This window comes from Sus scrofa, chromosome 2, assembly GCF_054392235.1.
Source record: "Sus scrofa isolate SSC_HxYL_T2T_F1_AM1 chromosome 2, Sscrofa_HxYL_maternal_Yorkshire_Landrace_v2.0, whole genome shotgun sequence".
In the NCBI taxonomy this organism is placed as follows: Eukaryota; Metazoa; Chordata; class Mammalia; order Artiodactyla; family Suidae; genus Sus; species Sus scrofa.
The window spans coordinates 75,772,384-75,794,256 of NC_139384.1; the positions used below are offsets into that span (position 1 = coordinate 75,772,384).

General features: G+C 49.2%; 1 protein-coding gene across 15 annotated transcripts in view; it reads left to right on the plus strand.

Moving 5' to 3' along the window:
• Nucleotides 1-21,873, plus strand: part of CACNA1A (calcium voltage-gated channel subunit alpha1 A) — a 378,703-nt gene that overhangs the window by 266,917 nt on the left and 89,913 nt on the right. For 14 of the 15 annotated variants that reach the window (XR_014837530.1, XM_085012704.1, XM_085012699.1 and 11 more), the window contains 9 exons: nucleotides 5,024-5,233; nucleotides 9,142-9,254; nucleotides 10,556-10,668; nucleotides 10,846-10,977; nucleotides 11,272-11,344; nucleotides 13,589-13,706; nucleotides 13,842-13,909; nucleotides 18,170-18,276; nucleotides 20,239-21,042. Coding sequence is in view for 14 of the 15 variants with exons in the window: in XM_085012704.1 (XP_084868830.1) it covers nucleotides 5,024-5,233; nucleotides 9,142-9,254; nucleotides 10,556-10,668; nucleotides 10,846-10,977; nucleotides 11,272-11,344; nucleotides 13,589-13,706; nucleotides 13,842-13,909; nucleotides 18,170-18,276; nucleotides 20,239-21,042 (1,738 nt within the window). In the remaining variant the exon portion in view is untranslated. Of the gene's footprint in view, nucleotides 1-5,023; nucleotides 5,234-9,141; nucleotides 9,255-10,555; nucleotides 10,669-10,845; nucleotides 10,978-11,271; nucleotides 11,345-13,588; nucleotides 13,707-13,841; nucleotides 13,910-17,512; nucleotides 17,609-18,169; nucleotides 18,277-20,238; nucleotides 21,043-21,873 lie in introns of those variants that run through there. The other variant, XM_085012712.1, reaches the window with a different exon arrangement.

The window sequence follows — 21,873 nt, forward strand, 5'->3', positions numbered from 1 at the left end:
AGTCCTCTGAAATTCCAGGGTTCTGACAAGGAAATGCCTTCAACTTTACTAATTTCTGTAAAATAATGCTAATAAGTGTCTCAGAGGAAGGCAAGAAACTGTGTGGCATTTGTCCTCATGCTGCACCCTAGTAAATGCAGTCGTGTGTAATTGACGATTCTACTATGGCATCAAATCAGTTGATAAATGCAGGACAAAATGATCTCATGTACAGCTGATCAACTGACAACTGAAATATCGACCTTGAGTCATTGTTAGAAAAAGTCGTGGTGGAGTTCCCATCATAGTACAGTGGAAATGAATCTGATAAGCATCCATGAGGACACAGGTTCGATCCTTGGCCTCGTTCAGTGAGTTAAGGATCCGGCATTGCCCTGAGCTGTGTTGTAGGTCACAGATGCAGCTCAGATCCTGCATTGCTGTGCCTGTGGTGTAGGCCAGCAGCTACAGCTCCAATTCGACCCCTAGCCTGGGAACCTCCATATGCCACAGGTGTGCCTGGAAAGACTTTTTTTAAAAAGAGTTCCCATTGTGGCTTAGCTGGTTCAGGACCCAGCATTGTCTCTGTGAGGATGCATGTTCAATCCCTGACCTCACTCAGTGGTTTAAGGATCTGGCGTGGCTGTGGCTGTGGCATAGACCAGCAGATGCAGCTCTGATTGGACCTCTGGCCTGGGAATTTCCATATGCCATGGATGCGGCCATAAAAAGAAAAAAAAAGAAAGAAAGAAAGAAAGAAAAATTCAGATTCCATTTAGATGATTTTCATCATCTAAGTTCACCTTGGGCCTACGCTGTTTGCTAAGGCTGCTGTTACCAAGTCCCGTGAACTGGGTGGCTTAAAACAACAGAAATCTGGGGAGTTCCCATTGTGGCTCAGTGGTTAATGAATCCAACTAAGAACCCTGAGGTCACGGGTTCAATCCCTGGCCTTGATCAGTGGGTTAAGGATCCGGCATTGCCGTGAGCTGTGGTGTGGGTCAAAGATGCGGCTCGGATCCCGTGTTGCTGTGGCTCTGGCGTAGGCTAGTGGCTACAGCTCCGATTCGACCCATAGCCTGGGAACCTCCATATGCCGTGGGAGCGGCTCAAGAAAAGGCAAAAAGACCAAAAAAAAAAAAAAAAAAGGAAATCTGGAGTTCCTGGTGTGGCTCATCAGATTAAGGACACAGTGTTGTCTCTGTGAGGATGTGGGCTTGATCCCTGGCCTTGTTCAGTGGGTTAAGGATCCAGTATTGCTGTGGCGGTGGTGCAGGTCGTAGCTGCAGCTCCCATTCAACCCCTGACTGGCCCAGGAACTTCGATGTGATACAAGTGCAGCCTTAAAAGAAAAAAAAAATGTATTGTCTCACAGTTCTGGAAGCAAAAAGTCCAAACTGAGATCAGATGTTGGCAGGGCCGTGCTGCCTCTTAGCTCCTGGTGTTGTCAGCAACCCTGGCCTCTCTTTGGCTTTTACTTATTTCACTCCATTTCTGCCTCTGTCATCACGTGGTCTTTTCCTGTGTGTCTCCATGTCTCTTCCCTTAGAAGGACATGAGTCATCGGATTTAGGGCCCACTCTAATCAAATCTGACCTCGTCTTAACTTGATGGCATCTGCAAAGGCCTTATTTCCAAAATAAGGTCACAACCACAGATACCAGGAGTTAGGACCTCAACACATCTCTTTGAGGGACAGTTAAACCCACAACTTGGGCAGCACCTATTTCAATTTGCAGAGAATTTTAAGGGCATGTTAATTGCCTCAAATCCAAAGATAAAGCCTTGGTGGTGACATACTGCTGTCCTCACCACAAAACATTCCAGACTAGGACCGGCCGCCTCTGGCTCTTGAGTCCTTGAATGTAGCTGATCTGAACTGAAAGGTGCTTCATCCTAACACATCAGATTTGGAATACATAGTACAAAAAAAAAAACAAAAAACAGTGTAAGGCGTTCCCTGGTGGCTCAGTGGGTTAAGGATGTGGCATTGTCACTTCTGTGACTTGGGTTGCTGGTATGGCAAGGTTTCCATCCCTGGCCCAGGAATTACCACATACCATAGGCACAGCCCAAAAAAAAAAAAAAAAAAAAAAAAAGGAGTGTAAAATATCTCTCACATATTTTCATGTTGATTCTACATTGATATGGATATTTTAGATATGTCAGGTTTCACAAATTAACTTATTAAAATTCTCTTTGAAAGCTAAGGATTGCCTGAAATTACAGTTCCAGGCCACAGAGGAAAAGTAGAGACAAGAGTGTACAGAAAAAGGGAGCATAAGTCAGAGTGAAGATGAAATGAAGTAAGTAGAGGAGACAATACAGAGTGAACACAAGGCCTGGTACATAGTAGGTGTTCAATTAGTATTCACTTTGCTCTTCCTTCCAGATGCTTGGTATGCCTGCTGTGGGATGTCTTTCCAGGCCCCATGATTAGGAAAGATATCCTTGATGAGTCGACACGTGAATGAGTCTGGATTTCAGCTCTTGGGGTTGTAGTAAGAGATTTTATGCCCGACAAGCATCATGTGCCAGCATCAGCTAGGGTGCACTAACTCATCGATTTCTCCCAATGGCCCTGGATTCTTAAGGTGCAAGGTGACTTGTCCAAGGTCATCTGCCCAAGGTCACTCACCAATTGGTGAGGGAGCCAGGGTTTGATGTGGCTCCAGCAGGAGTAGGGGTCACAGGCCTCCTGCCCAGATGATTACAGAGCCTTAGGGATGCCTGTGGGTCTGGGCCCATCTTTGGGAGCCACAAGGACCAGAAATGTTCCAACTGGGAAGGGCCATGAAGAGACACCCTAGATTCCAATGCCTGTGGGGTCAGGCAGGTGATAGATATGAGGGAAGGGTCTAGACACAGGAACTGGCTGGCTGCTGTCAGGCAGGAATGTAGCCCCTTCCTCATGGCCACAGGTTCCAAAAGTGAGTGCAACGTGGTGGCCGAGACCACAAGCTCCAAATGGACTGGACATTTCTGAGCCAGCAACTAGACCCCCCTCAGCCTCTGTTTCCTCAGATGTAAAATGGAGTGAACAGTGGTACCTACTCCCTAAGATTGCAGTGAGGAGCAAGCAGCTTACTGTGTAAAATGCATCCCCTGCGGTGCCTGCTAAGTGTTCGATAAATGTCAGCTGTGATTTTCATTCATGAGAAGCTGAAATCCATATTTTTATGGAAAGTTTCCCAGTTTTTCAATGTAGACCAATAATTTCAACCTGTACAAATCCCAGATGAACCCATAGGACCCCTGGGGTGGCAACTCACAACCTCTGTTCAGAATTTTGCTAATAGGAAGTGGCGTCCTGTGAGATGTCTTTCATGTCACATGCCTGGCTGGTGGGATGAGGTTGATGAACATGCAGGATGGATGGATGAGTTAATGAATAATGGATGGATGGATGGATGTGTGAATAAACGATGAATGAAGATATGAATGGATGCAGTTCCCACTGTGGCACAACAGGATCACTGGTGTCTCTGGAGCACTGGGATGCAGGTTTGATCCCCAGCCCAGCACAGTGGGTTAGGGATCCAGACTTGCTGCAGCTGCATAGGTCATAACTGCAGCTTGAATCTGATCCTTGGCCTAGGAACTCCATATGCCGTGGGGTGGCCAAAAAAGAAAAAGAAAAAAAAGAAATGAACGGATAAATGAATGAATGCACTAATGTATGAACAAATGATGATAGACTGAATGAATGACAGACATACCAATGAGTGAACAAAAAAATGAATGCACAAATGAATGGACAAATGAACTAATGAATAAATGAAAGAATGAATGAACCAATACAGAACACTAAACACACGAATGCGATTGAAGATTTTCAAGAAGAGGTATTTTAGAAGATAAAATCAACCTAAAACTGAGCTCAACCAAAACTGAGCTCTGAACCTCCCCCCAGACTTGTCCCATCTTGCAGCACTGCCCGTTACCATTTGCCTGAACCAATATAGTCACCTCCTCCCTGCTCCTGCCCATGCCTTCCAGTCTGTTCCCCCCACAGCAGCCAGGGGGCGCTTGTGAACCCCTGAGTCAGGTCAGGTCCTTCCTCTGCTCAAACGCTCCACTCCAGCTCACTCAAAACAAAAGCTGGAATTCTCCCCACAACCCCCAAGCCCTTCTTAACCTACCCAGTCACCTCCCTGCCCTCACTTCCTCCCTTTTAACCCTTGAACCACTCTTTATGCTGTTCCCCAAGTATGTCAGGAAGGCATGTTTCTGCCTCAGGTCCTTTGCACATACTATTTCCTCTGCCTAAGATATTAAGGTGACCCAGGTCAATACTTTCACCTTGACCACTTGATTTAATACTGCAGCCTTCCCAGCTGTCTCTCCTGGGAGTCCCAGTCCCCTTATTCTGCTCTACTTTCTCTTTTTCCCAAAGCACCCTTCACCTTCCATCACACTATTAATTTACTTATTATATTATGTTTGCTCTCTGTCTCCCCCCACTGGAGTGACAGTTCCAGGAGTGCAGGGCTCTGTCAGTTCACTAGCGTATTCCGAACATCTGGAATAGAGCCTGGCACAGTAGATGCTCCATAAATGCTTGAGAGCAAAAATATATGCAGGCAGAGGGCGCAGCTGGCTCATTCTTTGGTGATCATATCTAAAGCAAAATGTCCATGGAAAACCAGGATCCTCTCCACATGTCTTCCTGAAGGCTCTCCAAGTATGGTCCATGTAGCTCCGCAGCCTGCCTCTGTACTAGGGGTCCTGAGCAAAGGCTCCTGTCTCATCCTGTGCAGCCAAAAGAAGGTACAGAAAGTTGACTCTGGCAATGGAGAGCTGTCAGCCTCCCCATTGACATCCTGCGCTCTTATTGGTTATTTCCACTACTGTTATTTTCAGGGGCATCACTTTCTCCTGAGCTTCATCTCTGGAAAGCTAAACCCGTGGGTCATGATGGTTCTCAGAGGCTTGCTTGCTTGGTTCATTAATGGATTCCTTGGCCACCATCTGTGCCCAGGCCCCACATTGATTAATTTCCTCTGCAGCAACACCCTGACATTCTCCATCCTTTCCCTGGCAGGCTCTCCCTTCGCCCGAGCCAGCATTAAAAGTGCCAAGTTGGAGAACTCGACTTTTTTTCACAAAAAGGAGAGGAGGATGCGTTTCTACATCCGCCGCATGGTCAAAACTCAGGCCTTCTACTGGACTGTGCTCAGTCTGGTAGCCCTCAACACGCTGTGTGTCGCTATTGTTCACTACAACCAGCCCGAGTGGCTCTCCGACTTCCTCTGTGAGTACCACCTGGCTCTGCCCCCACTGGCTCCCCGATCCCTACCTCACACCCTTTATCCATGTCTCTTTCTCTGGCAGTATTTGTTCCCTCTTTGGTTCTCATTGACTTTGCCCTTTCCTTTGGCCCTATTTGCAACTGGAAGTAGAGCTGATGTTGCTGCCGCCATGATGACAGACCCCAGTTTCTTTGGGCCTGAGAGCTGGAAGCTGGAATTTGGGGCATCACTTTCACGGTCACTTTTTTTTTTGGTGGGGGGGTGGGAGGGTGGCCACACCCATGGCATATGTAGGTTCCCAGGTTAGGGGTTGAATCAGGGTTGCAGCTGCCGGCCTTTGCCACAGCCACAGCAACACTGGGTCTGAGTCTCATCTGCAACCTACACCACAGCTCAGGGCAACCCCAGGTCCTTAAGCCACTGAGTGAGGCCAGGGACCGATCCTGCATCTTCATGGATACTAGTCAGATTCATTTCCCTGAGCCATAATGGGAACTCCCTGTGATCACTTTTTTTTTTTTCCTTTTAGGGCCACACTTGTGGCATATGAAAGTTCCCAGGCTAGGGGTCAAATCAGAACTGCAGCAGCCAGCCTATGCCACAGCCACAGCAACTCAGGACCAAGGTGTATCTGTGACCTACACCACAGCTCGAGGCAACACCAATCCTTAACCCACTGAGCAAGGCCAGGAATCAAAGCCCCATCCTTATGGATACTAGTCAGGCTCATAACCCACTGAGCCACAACGGGAACTCCATGTGATCAATTTCTAAGAAAGGCAGATGGGGTGCTAGTGAAGAAGGCATTAGAAGAGAGACAGAGAGAGTCAGAGACTACAAGATAGCCAGGTAGAGAGAATCATAATGTGGTTTGCAGGTACATCTCCGGGAACATTAAATAATTTATGGTTGAGAGATGAGGGTGCCTTAGAGACAAAAATGTGACCTGTATGTTGTGCACATTTTCTCTGCTCATTTCTGACTCTGCTTCTCCACTCTTTTCAAACCTTCTGCTTCTTTTCCCTTTCCTCTCCTATCCTTTTTTATTTATGTATGTTGGGAATTCATTCCTAGCAGTTACCCTCCAAAACATGTGAGAACATCTTGCTCCCTCAGATGTCCAAGGCTTTGCCCTTCTGGGCCTACTCCTAGAATCCAGGAATTCACATGAGATAGTATCCAAATCAATGGCCAGGAAGGGAGAAGAGTAGCAGTGAAATGTGGAGAGACCTCTGAGCAGGATTTAAAAAGTAAAGAGCTCCAAGGAATCAACAAGAGTAGTGGCTGGACTGTGAGGAAGGCAGGCGGATACCTTAGCTCTGGCTTATGGGCCCAGAATGAGGGCTCTCCCAAACCTTTTTTGCCTGCTGGATGCCTTCCTCCTCTGGCTACTGGCTTATCTGACTTAGGTCTAGAGATTCTCTGTCCTTCTGACCTGGTTCAGAATTAACCCAGACAACCATTGGAGAACTCAAGTCTTCAGCCTAAAGAGGCCTGTGAGCCTGGTCCAGGTCATTGTCTTCTTGTAACCCTCATTGTTCCCAGTCACGTTGTCTGACCCCCTAGGACACTCCCCAGGGGCCAGTTCTCCTTCAGAGAACCCTGGCCTAGTTCCAGCCTTAATAATTGCATTTGGTCCCCCAGAGTCTCTTATAAATGAGGACTATTTACTTTTTGTCTTAACCTCCTCTGATAGCCTATTTTTAATCTCCCATATTCTCCTCCCACTAATCACCTTGCTCTGTCTGTCCTGGTTCAGGAACAGGAGGTTGGGACTTCCTGCCCGGAGCCTCTGTGTCTTTAATCGTCCTTTAATTATCCCCACTTTCCTATTGAGAAAACCGTAACACAGAGAGGTTCAGTAACCTGCCCAGCATCACACAGCTAGTTAATGATGTAGCCAAGATTTGAACCCAGAGTCCAAGCTGTATCTGATCATTCTTGCCCTAATCATCAGGTAACCTGGGTTCTCAAGGCCTGCTTTGCCCCAACTCTCCATATGACCTTGAACAAGTTATTACCATTGTCCATCAATTGAAGATGTCTTTAATTATAAGGCACTCTCTTCATTTTTATAAAGAAATAAAACAAAGCTGCCATCCGACTAGGACGTGCCGATTTTAAGATACACCCCAGTTCAGAGATAGCAAAACATGAATAAAAATGTGTGTCTTGGAAATGATGAAGTGTAGTCATTTCTCTAGATCTCAAATTCCTCTTCTGACTTAGTGGAAATTGGGTTTGAAGGCCCTGAACGTTCTTCCAGACCCACCAGTGCTACAGACAAGTAATTCTCTCTGGTCTTATGCATCACCAGCTATCATGTTTCCATGGTAACTGGGAAGCAAGCATCTTGGAAACTTAAGCCCTCCCAGAGTTGCTTCCAGTGGTCTTTGAAATGCACTAGATGTTATGGACAGATTTCCATCACTGGCATTTTGGTCCTGGGGGCCCTGGAAACCCTAGAATTTCCCTCAGACACGAGGAGCTCCCTAGAGTCCTAAAACTAAGGGAAAGTTTCAAACAGGAATGAGTGAGAAGGACCTTGATAGTCAGTTCAAACTGCCTCTTAAAAGAATGATCCAGCAAATATCCTTGGCCTTCAAACAGAGTTAGCTATGTGACCACAATTGTATTCTTGGAAGCTTGGGTCCTTTGTCTTTCCTTTCTATATGCTTTCTTCTCCCTCAGAATCCTCCTTGTCTCTCCTTCCCCTTCATTAGGTGAGTGTTCATGCCCTTCCTGAATCCTCATCTGCGTAGCCCACCCAGAAAGCCTCTCAGGAAAAGAACTGCTATTGATCAATTTTTTTGCCAGAGCAAACAATTGCCCATGAGTTACCTCTCCCTAAAGCATTTTCACCATTATGCTTTCTCTTTAAAAACAAAACAACCACAAAAAAAGAGGGGACTTTATCTAGATCAAGACCTTTAAGAGTTCTGTTGTGGCCCAACAGTAACGAACCTGACTAGTATCCATAAGGATGTGGGTTCCATCCCTGGCCTCAGTCAGTGGGTTAAATATCAGGCATTGCCATGAGCTGTGGTATAGGCCGCAGGTACAGCTCTGATTCAACCCCTAGCCTGGGAACTACCGTGTGCCATGAGTGCAGCCCTAAAAAGAAAAACAAAACAACAACAACAAAAAAAAAAACCTTTAGACTTCAGCAAGACAGGATTTCCAAGGGACATCAAATGGGTTTTCCAAGGATTACAAATAGGACACTGTTATGATTTCTATTTCTCTTATTCCCTTGGAGCGCAGGCATAGAAAAATGGTTTAGCTATAATTTTTAGATGATGATATGTTGGCATCCTGAAACCATTGCTATTTTGTTAGTTATCCCATTAGCTAGTTGGTCAGTTGTCTCTTAGCCAGTTTGTTAGTTAGTTCATTCATTTGTTGGTTCATTCTTTGTTAGTTTTAAAAACATAGCAGGGTATATAAAATGGGGAGTTCCCTGGTGGCTCTGAGGTTAAGGATATGGCGTTGTTGCTGCTGTGGCTCTAGTTACTGATGTGGCATGAGTTCAGTCCCTGGCCTGGGGACTTATGCATGCTGCAGCCACATCTAAAAAAGAAAAAGAAAAAAAAAATATATATATATATATATGAGCAATAATGACCTGCTGTACAGCACAGGGAATTACAGTCAATATCTTGTAATAACCTATAATGGAAAAGAATCTAAAAAAGAATATATATGTATAACTGATTCACTTTGCTGTATACATGAAATATTGTAAATATTTTAAAATTTTTAATACATAAATAAATTTTCTTAAAAACACAGTAAGCACGCCGAAACCCACTAGCCAGGGTTGCAATTAACAGGAATGTCAGAGCCACCTGGAATTTCCCCCTACAAATCTAACCTGTTCCCCCTCCCCTCCCCTGCCTCTCCCTTCTAGACTATGCAGAATTCATTTTCTTAGGACTCTTTATGTCCGAAATGTTTATAAAAATGTACGGGCTTGGGACGCGGCCTTACTTCCACTCTTCCTTCAACTGTTTTGATTGTGGGGTAAGTGCTCTGGTTTCTAAAGAGTTCATTTCTCCAGCTCTTGCTTAGAATGGCTGATAACCCGGGAACATCCAAAAGTGGGAAGTGGGATCACCCCATGGCTGTGCAGGACTCTGCTGAAGGCAAACGGGATGAGAGGACTATCCCAAGCTTCAGCAAGGATACAGAGCGCCCATAGCCCTCCTCGGCCACGGCCAGTGGGAGGGGAAATTTGTGGACCCTCTTTGGAAAGTAAGGGTGATCTGGCAATTTCACTGCCAGGGATTCGCCCTAGAGAAATTTGCACAGAGGTCCAGGAGATGTATTCAAGAATACCCTGAGCAGTCTTGCTTATAATAGTCTGGAACCAAATGACCCAGATATCCCTTTGCAGTAGAATGGATAAATAAGTCGTGGCACAGCCCTATAATGGACTTCTCAGCACCAGTGAGAGGCAGCCAACAATAGCCACGCCCATCAGCCACACAATCTTGCACAAAAGGAGGCAGAGGCGGACAAAACCAGTCCCTATAGTGTGACTCTGCTCATGGAGGTTCGGAGGGACAAAACTAAGCTGTATTGATTAAAGATGATAACTTGAATGCTTTGAAAAGGCAAAGACCTCAAAAACATTATGCTAAGTGAAAGAAGCCAGACATAAAAGGTCACATATTGCATAATTCCATTTATATGAAATATCCAGAACAGGCAAATCTCCAGAGATGGAAAGTAGATCAGTGGTTGCCAGTGCAGCGAGTGGGGGGCGGTGGGGCGGGGGGGTAATGCGGGGTGGAGAGGGGCGCGCACAAGTAGAATGAGGGGGATGGAAATTCACTGCCCACAGGTGCAGGGTCTTCTCTGAGGGTTATGGAAATGTTCTGGAACTAAAGAGAAGTATTGGTGGTACAATATTGTGAGTGCACTAAATGCCACTGAACTGTGCACTCTCGTAAGACAACCATAACTAAGATAATCATTTTGGTTAATTTGACGTTATGTGGCTATCACCTCAATTCTTTTTTAATGCCAGGCAATGGTTATTATAAAATTCACAATAGTGGTTATGTCTAGGGGTCCCCAGAGGCTTTCAAGGCACTGACATGTCCTTTTTCTCCACATAGGTGGGGGTTGGGTGGGCATTCACTTTGTAATTATGTTTCAGGAATTCTCTGCTCTCATCAGCTCTTACAATAAGTTTAAAAAAAAATAAAAGAGAGAGAGAGAGAAGGAAGGAGAGGTCTCTGAGACCCTCACCCTGTTTCCCTTTGAGGGTGGGAGCAGAGTCGGGTTCCTGCAAGGTTCAGGCCCAGGGCATGTTCTAGGTCATCATCGGGAGCATCTTTGAGGTCATCTGGGCCGTCATAAAACCCGGCACATCCTTTGGAATCAGCGTGTTACGAGCCCTCAGGTTATTGCGTATTTTCAAAGTCACAAAGTAAGTCTTTGGGGTTCCCTGGCATCCCAGTGGGAGCAAGGATGGGGGTCAGGGTGGGGCTGCCTCTGGCGAGTTGGGAAGGTGGGTTCAGCTGCTGCCACCCTGGCCCAGGCTGATCCTACACACACACACACACACACACACACACACACACCCAACTCTGGCCTCTGTTGGCAGGTACTGGGCCTCTCTCAGGAACCTGGTCGTCTCTCTTCTCAACTCCATGAAATCCATCATCAGCCTGTTGTTCCTCCTTTTCCTGTTCATCGTCGTCTTTGCCCTTCTGGGAATGCAACTCTTCGGCGGCCAGTAAGTGCCCAGCAGATTCTCTGACTTCTGCTTCCCTGGGGTCCAGCCCAGGGCCCCACCCCCACCCCCATCCCCCACACCTTTCTCAGTGCATCCAGAGACCCAGGCCCACCTGCATCACAGACCTCCCTCCTTATGGCCTGGGTGTGTGATGCACTCACCCAGATGGGCAGAGCCTTGGGTACCACTCAGGGTGTCCTTCCAGGGAGCTATTGCCCTGGGAACAAGAACAGAGCCAGGCCCTCAGAACACCTGGGGTGGGACCAACGTGAAATGTCTGTGTCCTCTCCGCAGGTTTAATTTCGATGAAGGGACTCCTCCTACCAACTTCGACACTTTTCCAGCAGCAATAATGACAGTATTTCAGGTACAACCTTCAACCGGCCCTCGTGAATGCAGGGCCACACAGGGAAGCACCAGGGTTCATCAGGAGGCAGAGGGAGAGGGGGAACGTGGGCAGGACATTGTGGTTTCCACGGGAAGAAATGGGTAAGGCAGGTTAGGGAGGCTCAGGATTGGCTAGTTTGGATCATTTCAGCTGGCCCTAGAGCTGTCCTGAGTTGGCTGGTACCTCACCCCAAGCTGATTTGGGCAGGAGAATGTTGGCCCTGAGCCTAAGAGCCCAAAAGAGGAGATGGTTGGGAGTGTGGGCACCAGATTGGTTGGTTCACATTTGAAAAGCATGTTCAGGAGTTCCCATTGTGGCTCAGTGGTAATGAACCTGACTAGTATCCATGAGGATGCAGTTTTGATCCCTGGCCCTGCTCAGTGGGTTAAGGATCTGGCATTGCTGTGAACTACGGGTGTGGCTGTGGTAGAGGCCAGCAGCTGTAGCTCTGATTCGACCCCTAGCCTGGGAACTTCCATATGCTGAAGGTGCAGCCCTAAAAAGCAGGGGAAAAAAAAAAAAAGAAAGAAAAGCCCGTTCATGGGCTAGTTGTTTCCTGTCTCTCAAAATTAGCCAGCCCCTTGATTCCCTCTAGGGTCAGCAAGGCCCCATGTGTCAAAGCATCAGAATACAGAAAATAACAGGTGTGGTTAACACACCATCCTGCTGCAGGTTGGAAGACACCCCAATCCCATATTCCAAGGCAAATAGATTCACCCTGGGTGGTCTCTCCCACCACCTTCTATGTGGCACGTGGCCTTGAGGTCTGGAACTGGCCTAGCTGAGACCTCCAGAGCCTTCCCATGTGACGTCACTCCTCTTTGCTCCTGGGGGAGGAGGAATTTCTAAATGAAACCCCCAGACAAGGAGTTGGAAAGAGGAACCATTTGTGAAGCTCTGAGCCCTCACATAAATGATTAGTAAGAGTCATCACCACACATAGATCTTCCACATAAGGGTTCCTGTCCAAGAGGGATCCTGTCCCCCAGAAACACCTAGATGTTTCTGGAAACATTTATGGTTGTCACAACCGGAGGGATGACGGAGGGGCTGTTACTGGCATCTAATGGGTACCAACCAGAGATGCCACTCAACATCCTGCAGTGCACAGGACGACAGGAAGTCCCCAGATGTCATCCATGCCCGGTCTAAGAAACCTTGCATTAATGGATTCACGTTTTCAGAGTTCTTTCACATATACTTTATCCTCATGGAAATAATACAAAAGGGGGAAGTTGGATACTTTAACAACTGTGTGGATGCCCGCATACAGCTCTCTTTAGCCTCTCTGATACCCATCAGCACAGCTTCTTTCTGCCAGCACCACCTGAGTCCCATTACCTGAGACTTCGTCTGGTCACTGGTCCCACTCCCATTCCCACCCCACCCACAGACACAGCAGTTCAGAAGTACCAGTGAGTATATGGCTTAAACAAGAGAAATTTATTCCTCACTGTTCTGGAGGCTGGACATCCATGATCAGGGTGCATGCAGAGTTAGTTACTGGCGAGGACTCTCTTCCCAGCTTGCAGACAGCCACCTTCTCACTTCTCACCCATATAGCAGAGGGACAGAGGGAGACAGAGACCAAGTTCTCTGGTGTGTGTGTGTGTGTGCCTTTTTTTTGGCTACCCCACGGCATATCGTGTTCTTGGGCCTGGGATCAGATCTGAAAGCCCCAGTTGCAACCTGCACTGCAGTGGCAGCAGTGCCAGATCCCTAACCCACTGTGCTGGGCCAGGGATTGAACCTGCATCCCTGGCACTGCAGAGAGGCCACCATTCCCGTTGCACCACAGTGGGAACTCCTCTGGTGTCTTTTCTCATAAAGACACTAATCCCATCACGAGGGCCCCACCATCATGTCTTCCTCCAAGCCTAATCCCCTCCCAGCTCCAAAGACCATCACACATGGGTTTGAGCTTTAACAGCTGAATTTCAGGAGCACAGCTCTGTCTTTGGCAAATCCCCTTATCACATCAGGGAAGAGAGAGTTCCAGAAAGATTTGTGACCCCCTCCAGGCGTGCTTTTCCCTAGAAACCAGGCTAAGAGCCCCTCAGTGCACAGACAGCTCTTCCCTCTCAAAAACAGAGGAGACCCTCCCCACCCAGCGATGAGGGCCCAGGAGGGGCCACCATGGCAGGTTCCAGCTCCACAGCTATATCTCCGAGGGGCCCAAGGCTGAGAGGGGGGTTGGCTGTGTGTTTCTCCCTCCCCTTTCAGATCCTGACGGGCGAAGACTGGAACGAGGTCATGTACGACGGCATCAAGTCTCAGGGGGGCGTGCAGGGTGGCATGGTGTTCTCCATCTATTTCATCGTGCTGACGCTCTTCGGGAACTGTATCCTCTGTTCAGGGAGATGAGGATGTGGCTGGACCTTAGGGAGAGCTGATTGGGGGTGCGAGGGGGGTGGTTCAGGAGTCCCAGCTATCAGGGTCCAAGTGGCGCTGCTTTCCCTGACTCCGGCGTTTGCAGACACCCTCCTCAACGTGTTCTTGGCCATCGCAGTGGATAATTTGGCCAACGCCCAGGAGCTGACCAAGGTGGAGTTGGTGGGAGGATGTTTCCGTGGCAAAGTTACCACCTGCTCATGGCAGATCAGGACCATACCCGGCAGTGGGGGAGGGGAGGGTGGGGTGGGGGGTGGGGAGGGACAGGGATCGGGGCCAGAGCTTTTGCCCTGGATGCACTGCTCCAGGGAGAAAGCACCTTCTCCCCCACCCCCCAAAATAGACTGTCCCTAATCAAACGGATCCTGCAGCAAGGGGGGGAGGTGGGGTAAGGCAGCAGGGTTGCTGCAGGAAACAGATGGCAAATGTCACCCGAGTGCCCACTTACAGGGAGTGGGCAGTGTCAAGGGATTTCCAAGGAATGCAGCAGCCCCTAGGCTAGCAGCCACTGTCACCATCCTAAACCCGAAAGGATGAGACAGATGGAGAATAACCTAGACAAGTTCCTGAGGCTCAACGTGTGTCCCCGTGAGCTCGGGAACTGGCCAGACCTCACCCCACCTCAACTGGCAGCAGTAAAGAATTTCATGGAGTTCCCATTGTGGCTCAGCGATAATGAACCCAACTAGTAACCATGAGGATGAGGGTTCAATCCCTGGCCTCGCTCAGTGGGCTAAGGTTCCAGCATTGCCATGAGGTGTAGGTCACAGATCGGCTCAGATCCTGTATTGCTGTGGCTGTGGTGTAGGCCGGCAGCTGCAGCTACGATTCGACCCCCTAGCTCGGGAACTTCCATATGCCTTGGGTTTGTCCCTAGAAAAAAAAGAATTCTATGATGCTCGCGGTGCCAGGCATTGCTGTTCTCTCCCTTTTGCAGGAGGGGAAACTGAGGCTCAGAAAGGCAAAGTCACTGGCCCGAGATGACATGAGGATAGTCGCTGCTGTTGCTAGACACGTCAGGTGCACAGCACAGATCTTGGCACACAGTATGTGCTCAGTAAAGGGAGCCTTTGGAAGTCACTTGGCATGAGCAGACCCCCCAGACCTAGAACTCTCATTTTACAAAGCTAGGAAAGGGAAGGCTGAGATTTGAATCCAGATCTGGCAGGTTCCAGAACCTGCATTCCCTGCCCACACACCCTGCCAGCTTTCAGTCGAACCCCAGCTAAGCAGGTAATGATAAAAATAACAACAACCAATGAAAATGGGATTGCCCCTCTTGTATGCCAAATACCAGAAAGCATAAGAGACAAGGAGTTGTTGTTAGCTCCATTTTACAGATGGGAAAACTGAGGCCCACAGAGGCTGTGACCTCACGACATAGCTAAAACTGAAAGAGCAGAGGTATGACCCCTCAAAGAGCAGAAAAGAGAGGAGAACAGAAGAACTGAGATTGGAAGAGAATTGGGGGAGAAAATAAGGGGTGAGAACCATCTATGCAAGGGGAAGCCCAGTTTTCATTCATGGTCAGTATTAGATTACCTGGGCAAAACTTGGTGCTACATGCCCTTTGCAGCAGTCTTGAACTCCCTGGGACTCAGACTGACCTCAGCAAAGCACCGGGTAGGCAACATCACTCTTGGTAATGCAGCTCACACCCCTGGGGTTAATCCATGAGCCAGGCTGTGGGGAATGGTTCCACAGGTCGTGGACTGCACAAAGGAAGCTGAGCAGCTTTCTGCAATTTGAGGGGAGGGTGTCAGGAACAAAGGCTTCTTCGGAGCCAGCAGTGGTTTGGTCTAAGCCTTTCGCCATCACATGGAGAACGTGTGCAGAGTCATTCAGCCCAGGAGGGACAGGCCTGGGGCCTGCCTCAGCTTCATGCCTTGAGGTGTTCAGGAAACTGAACTGAACAGAGCAGACTTTGCCAACCCTCCATCTGCCAGCCCTGGCAGGAGGGAGAGAGAATTTCCCCAGCGCAGCTCCCACTGGGGGAAAACAGAAGTCTTCATCATCCCCAAGCACATGGACAGAGTGCTGGCCACCATGGAGCTGGCTGGCATCGCTCTTCCAGGGCCTGATCCAGCCATAAATTCAGGTTCCAAGAGCCCATCCTCAAGGGCTGTCAGCAGAGAGGGGATACATCAGGAAGGTGGGAGAAGAAGAGAGAGAAACCTCATCTTCCATAAAATGCGAACATCCTCCTCCAGACTGTCAATCTTTCCTTCATTTATTCCACAAGCATTTCTTGGGCCTTTAATATGTGGCAGGTACCCCCACTAAGCCCCTAATGTGGGTTTTTTTAATTTTCTTCCTAGGACCGCACCCACAGCATAGGGAGGTTCCCAGGCTAGGGGTCAAATTGGAGCTACAGCCTCCAGCTTACACCACAGCCACAACAACGCCAGATCCAAGCACATCTGCGACCTACACCACAATGCACAGCAACACTGGATCCTTAAGCCAGGGATCGAACCCACATCCTCATGGATACTAGTTGGGATCTTTACTACTGAGCCACAATGGGAACTCTTGGGTTTTTTAAATTGAGTTGTTTATAATGTGTTAGTTTTTGGGGTACAGCTAAATGATTCAGTTTTATGTGTGTGTGTGTATATATAAACACACACACACATATATATACATTCATATACATTCTTTTTCATTCATTCTTTTCTATTATTGTTTATTACAGGATATTGACTACAGCTCCATCTGCTGTACACTAGGTCCTTGTTGATTATCTATTTTATATGTAGTAGTGATAGGTTTTTATCTCATTTAGCCCTCACAGAAAACCTAGGAGGCAAGTTGTCTGAGCCCCATTTTACAGATTTCATCATTCATTCAAAAGCATTTATGGAGTTCCCATCGTGGCTCAGTGGTTAAGAACCTGACTAGTATCCATGAAGACGCGGGTTTGATCCCTGGCTTAAGGATCACTAACGTTAAAGTGTTGGCGTGAGCTGTGGTGTAGGTCACAGATGTGGCTTGGATCTCGTGTTGCTGTGGCTGTGGTGTAGGTCGGTGGCTGCAGCTCTGATTCAACCCCTAGCCTGGGAACTTCCATGTGCCATGCGTGCTGCCCTAAAAAGACCAAAAAAAAAAAAAAATTATTGAGCACCTACTATGAACAGGCCCTGGTCTAGGAGCCAGGGACATGACAGGGAACAAAACAGGCAGGAATCCCTGCTATCATGGAGCTGATATTCTAGGAGAGTCAGAGCAAGAAGTAATTTTGTCAGATGGTAATAAGTGCTAGGGAGAAAAATGAAATAGGGAAAGTCAGGCAGAGTTGAAATTTTAGATGAAGCTTGTGAGGCACAGAGACGTTAAGAGACTTATCCAAGGTAAGGAGCTGGGATGTGAGTCCAGATGGCTCTAGAACTTGTGCTCCTAACCACAGGCTGTGTCGCTTACACTTGAGCACATTTCAGACTTACCTGGACGCTTGTTGCAAATGCAGATTCCAGGGCCCAGCCCAGGCACTGTGGGCGGCCTGGGAATCCACATTTGCAGTGCTCCAGAGGCAAGTGGTCCAAGGACTCCACTCCAAGAAATGCTGGGTGTGGTGCCAGGAGGAGGGGAGGCCTGGGGAGAACAGGGCAGCCAGCCTGTCACTGACAGAGAGTGTCCTGATCTGACCATTTCCAAGGTGGTAAGGTTGCTTCTTGCCCCAGAAATCCCAGCGCAGTGGGAGAGGTGCGCTGCCACCGCATGACCTTTCTTTTTGGCGGGTTCATCTCTGGCCATTTCTTTCTCGTTGCTTTTTCTTTGTTGGCTTTTCTGTTTTACAAATGAGGCCCTGCATGAAGGCTGAAGAAGGATTTAGAGCCCCAAACGTCTTTTTCTGTATGTATTTTTAAAACATCTTCCCCCATCCTCCTCCTCTCTGAACCTAACCGGCAGAGACGCTTAAGTTCCTTTCCTGAATCCCTTTCTGGAGGCTGTTGGCAGTGCATGGGCTGGGCCATGGGACCCCAGATTCTTCTGCACGTGGGGGCTTGTCGGTGTTTTTATTTATGTATTTATTTTTTTAAGTCTTGGTGCAGACAGCTTAAGTGGCCCAAGAAATAGAATGAGAGGGGAATCTTTGCATGAATTTCCCATTCACTGAGACAGGGTACAGAAAAATCTCCCTTGCGGGATGGGAAGGGAGTCTTTTTTCCTTTTCTCCTGACTGTGCGTTAAAATGGGGTTAATAATGAACTGAATATCAAGCCTTTACATAAAGAGAATAGCAGCACATTTAGTCAAGGGACATCCACTCGGCCCCAGGAGTCATGGGTTGACATCCTGGCCAAACCTGTTTGAAAATACCTCAAATGTCACCACTGGTTGACAACAGGGTCAGAGGTGAGGCCCCAGGGCCTAGTTCATGTTTTGTGATCAGGGATCCCATGTGCCTTTTAGGATGAACAAGAAGAAGAAGAGGCGGCCAATCAGAAACTCGCTCTCCAGAAAGCCAAGGAGGTGGCAGAAGTGAGTCCTCTGTCTGCAGCCAACATGTCCATAGCTGTGTAAGTGTCCTCAACTCCAGGATGTTATCCAGGATCCTCAGCTGCTACCCCCTCCCAGTCAAGGATTTGGGGGCAGGGAGCCATCCCTGACAGGGTTGAGCCTCAGGAAGAGGGATTTCTGGGAGTTACCGTTGTGGCTCAATGGGTTACGAACCCAACTAGTATCATGAGGACTCAGGTTCAATCCCTGGCCTCGCTTAGTGGGTTAAGGATCCGGCGTTGCCCTGAGCTGTGGTGTAGGTCACAGCTGCGGCTCAGATCTGGAGTTGCTGTGGCTGTGGTATAAACCTACAGCTGCAGCTCCGATTCGACCCCTAGCCTGGGAACTTCCATATGCCACAGATATGGCCCTAAAATGAAAAAGAAAGAAAGGAAAAGGGACTTCTGCCCTCCCACCCACTTTCACTCAAGAAATAGTTAAGAAGCACCTGCTATGTGCCAGGCACTGTTCTGGCTGCTGGGGATACAGCATTACCAAGAGGTTGAGGGGCCTGGGGAGGGCAAGGGGTAACGAGAATTGTGATTTTAAGTGCAGTTGTCAGGGGAGGTGTTGCTGAGAAGGTGACAAAGCCCAAAGAAGGGGAGGGAGGAGCTCTGAGGGTGTGGGGTCTGAGGGAAGAACATCCCAGGAAACAGTATGTACAAAGGCCCTGAGGTAGGAACATGCCTGGTGTGTTTAGGGAACATGAAGGAGGCCAGTGTGACTTACTGGAGGGAGGAAGGGAGGGAGGAGAGGAGGAGGAGGTGAGGGCAGAGAGGTGATGAGCAGATCCTGCAGGGCCTTTTGGGTTATGGGAGGACTTAGAATTTTGGTCTGAGCTGGAGCGGGGGTGGGGGGGGGACATAGAGGGTTCTTGAGCAGAGGAGGGATAAGGACTCGGGTGCTCACAAGGATGCTGTCGGGAGAGCAGCAGTAGGAACCAGGAGACCAGGTTTGAGAAGACTGCATTGTTTGCTGCAAAAGAGATAGTGGGGGCTCGACCAGGGTGGGGACAGGGCAGCTAATGGGTATAGGTGAATTCTAGACAAATCATGAAGGTAACTCAGACACAATATGCTGATGGATCAGAGGTGCTAAGGTGGTGAGAGTTAAGGTGTCTTGATTAAAGAAAGATCTGCTAACACTAATACTCTGAATTGTGCCTTTGTTGGGTGGTCCCAGGATTTTGCAAACTGGGGCAGCTCATCATGGGACAATGGGAAGGGCTCTTTCTTTGCCAAAGTACAAGGAGGTAGTGGTGGCAGAGGAGCCCAGGAAGGTACATGCTTAGGCAGCAAAGCCTACAGAAGGTGATGATGATCTGTATAAAACTATCAATATTTAAAAAAAAAAAAAAAACTATCAATACACACAGAACTCCTGGAACAATCTGTATGCTTCAGGCAGGGCTTCAGCCCAGCAATGCCTCCCCTGGTGTTTTGCACCAATGGATAAATAAATACCACCCCCAAGACTCCCAAGTACCCACACAGTGCACACTAGGATTGGTTGTCTCAGAAATTAAAATATTTTGAATATCAGGACCACCTCCAGGAGCCATGTGCTACAATTTCAAGAGAAGTAGTGAGGTCGATGGGGACATACACTTGGGCTGAGACCCCTTTAGACCAAAATGTCTAGCCAGGCCAGGATGCCTTACTGGATTGAGACACCAAGCTGGGCCAAGACACCTATAAGGCCCAGATGTCCAGTCAGGTTGAATTTTCCACCTAGGTTGAAACACCTAGGTGAGCAGAGATACAGAGCCAGGGTAAGATACCCACCGGGGCCAAGATGCCCACCTGAGCCAAGGTACCCACCTGGCTGGAAATGCCCATCTGGGGCAAGATGCCCACTGAGGTGGAGACACCCACTGGATCCAGATGCCCAATTGGGCCAAGACTCCTGTTAGTCCGAGTGGTCCATGCAGACTGCAACACCCAGCAGTGAGTGCCCTTAACCCCTGCGCCCTTCCCTTGCAGGAAGGAGCAACAGAAGAACCAAAAGCCCGCCAAATCCGTGTGGGAGCAGCGGACAAGCGAGATGCGGAAGCAGAACCTACTGGCCAGCCGGGAGGCGCTGTACAACGAGATGGACCCGGACGAGCGCTGGAAGGCCTCCTACGCCCGGCACCTGCGGCCGGACATGAAGACCCACCTGGACCGGCCGCTGGTGGTCGATCCCCAGGAGAACCGCAACAACAACACCAACAAGAGCCGGGCGGCCGAGCCCACGGTGGACCAGCGCCTGGGCCAGCAGCGAGCCGAGGACTTCCTCAGGAAACAGGCTCGCTACCACGACCGGGCCCGGGACCCCAGTGGCTCCGTGGGCCTGGACACCCGGAGGCCCTGGGCCGGCAGCCAGGAGGCTGAGCTGAGCAGGGAGGGCCCTTACGGCCGCGAGTCCGACCATCACGCCCGGGAGGGTGGCCTAGAGCAGCCCGGCTTCTGGGAGGGCGAGGCAGAGCGGGGCAAGTTGGGGGACCCGCACCGGAGGCACGCGCACCGGCAGGGGGGCAGCCGGGAGAGCCGTAGCGGCTCCCCGCGCACCGGGGCCGACGGGGAGCCCCGCAGGCACCGGGCCCACCGCAGGCCGGGCGACGAGGGCCCGGACGACAAGGCCGATCGGAGGTCCCGGCACCGTGAGGGCAGCCGGCCAGCCCGGGAGGGCGAGGGCGAGGGCCCAGATGGCGGCGAGCGGAGGAGGCGGCACCGACACGGGCCTCCGCCCACGTACGACGGGGACGCGCGCAGGGAGGACAAGGAGCGGAGGCACCGGAGGAGGAAGTAAGTGGAAGCAATGTAATAGTAGTAATAATAAGATTGCCGAAGTGGCATCTGCTGTATACCTGGTATACAGCCGCTCGTTTCATCTTCTTGCACCCCGCTGAGATCGAGTGCATTGTCACGGCCCCATTTCACAGATGGGAAAACTGAGAGTTGGAGCAACTTGCTCAAGGTCACACATCTAGTAAGTGGCCCTGACCCCAGGCCATCTGGCGCCAGAAGCTGGAGACGAAGCTCCACATCCTTGTACGGCTCAGGAACATGCCCTAAGAACTTTCCCCCAGAATTACAAGGCTCTTCCTGGTGCTTGCTGTGTGGCCTTCGGCAAGGGACTTCACATCTCTGGGCCTCAGTTTTCTCAATCTGTGAAATGAGGGTAGTGGGATCTAATTGGGTCATTGCTGGAATTAAATGGTGTAATACATGCAAAGGGCCTGAAAGAGCAGCTGATACATAATATGTACTGTAAATTTAGACCCTTTTTAGCTCTTACTGTCACAATCATTTTTTCCACCTGATGCTATTCCTGGGGGACTTGAAAACCCAGTCTGGGCCCTCAAAAAGGAAGGGAGAGCATGGTTCAAGGCTTTTGGAGGCATCTCCCAGGCCAGCTCCTCACCCAGTCAGAGACAACACCCTCTTTTTCTAACAGTGTTTTGCTACATTCCTTAGAAGATCCTACAGTAATTGCACATTTAGGAGTCCAAGGACTTACGTGTTGAAACAGCTATTGTTCTTTATTTCTTTTTTTTTTTTGTCTTTTGTCTTTTTAGGGCCACGCCCGCGGCATATGGAGGTTCCCAGGCTAGGGGTCTGATCAGAGCTGTTGCT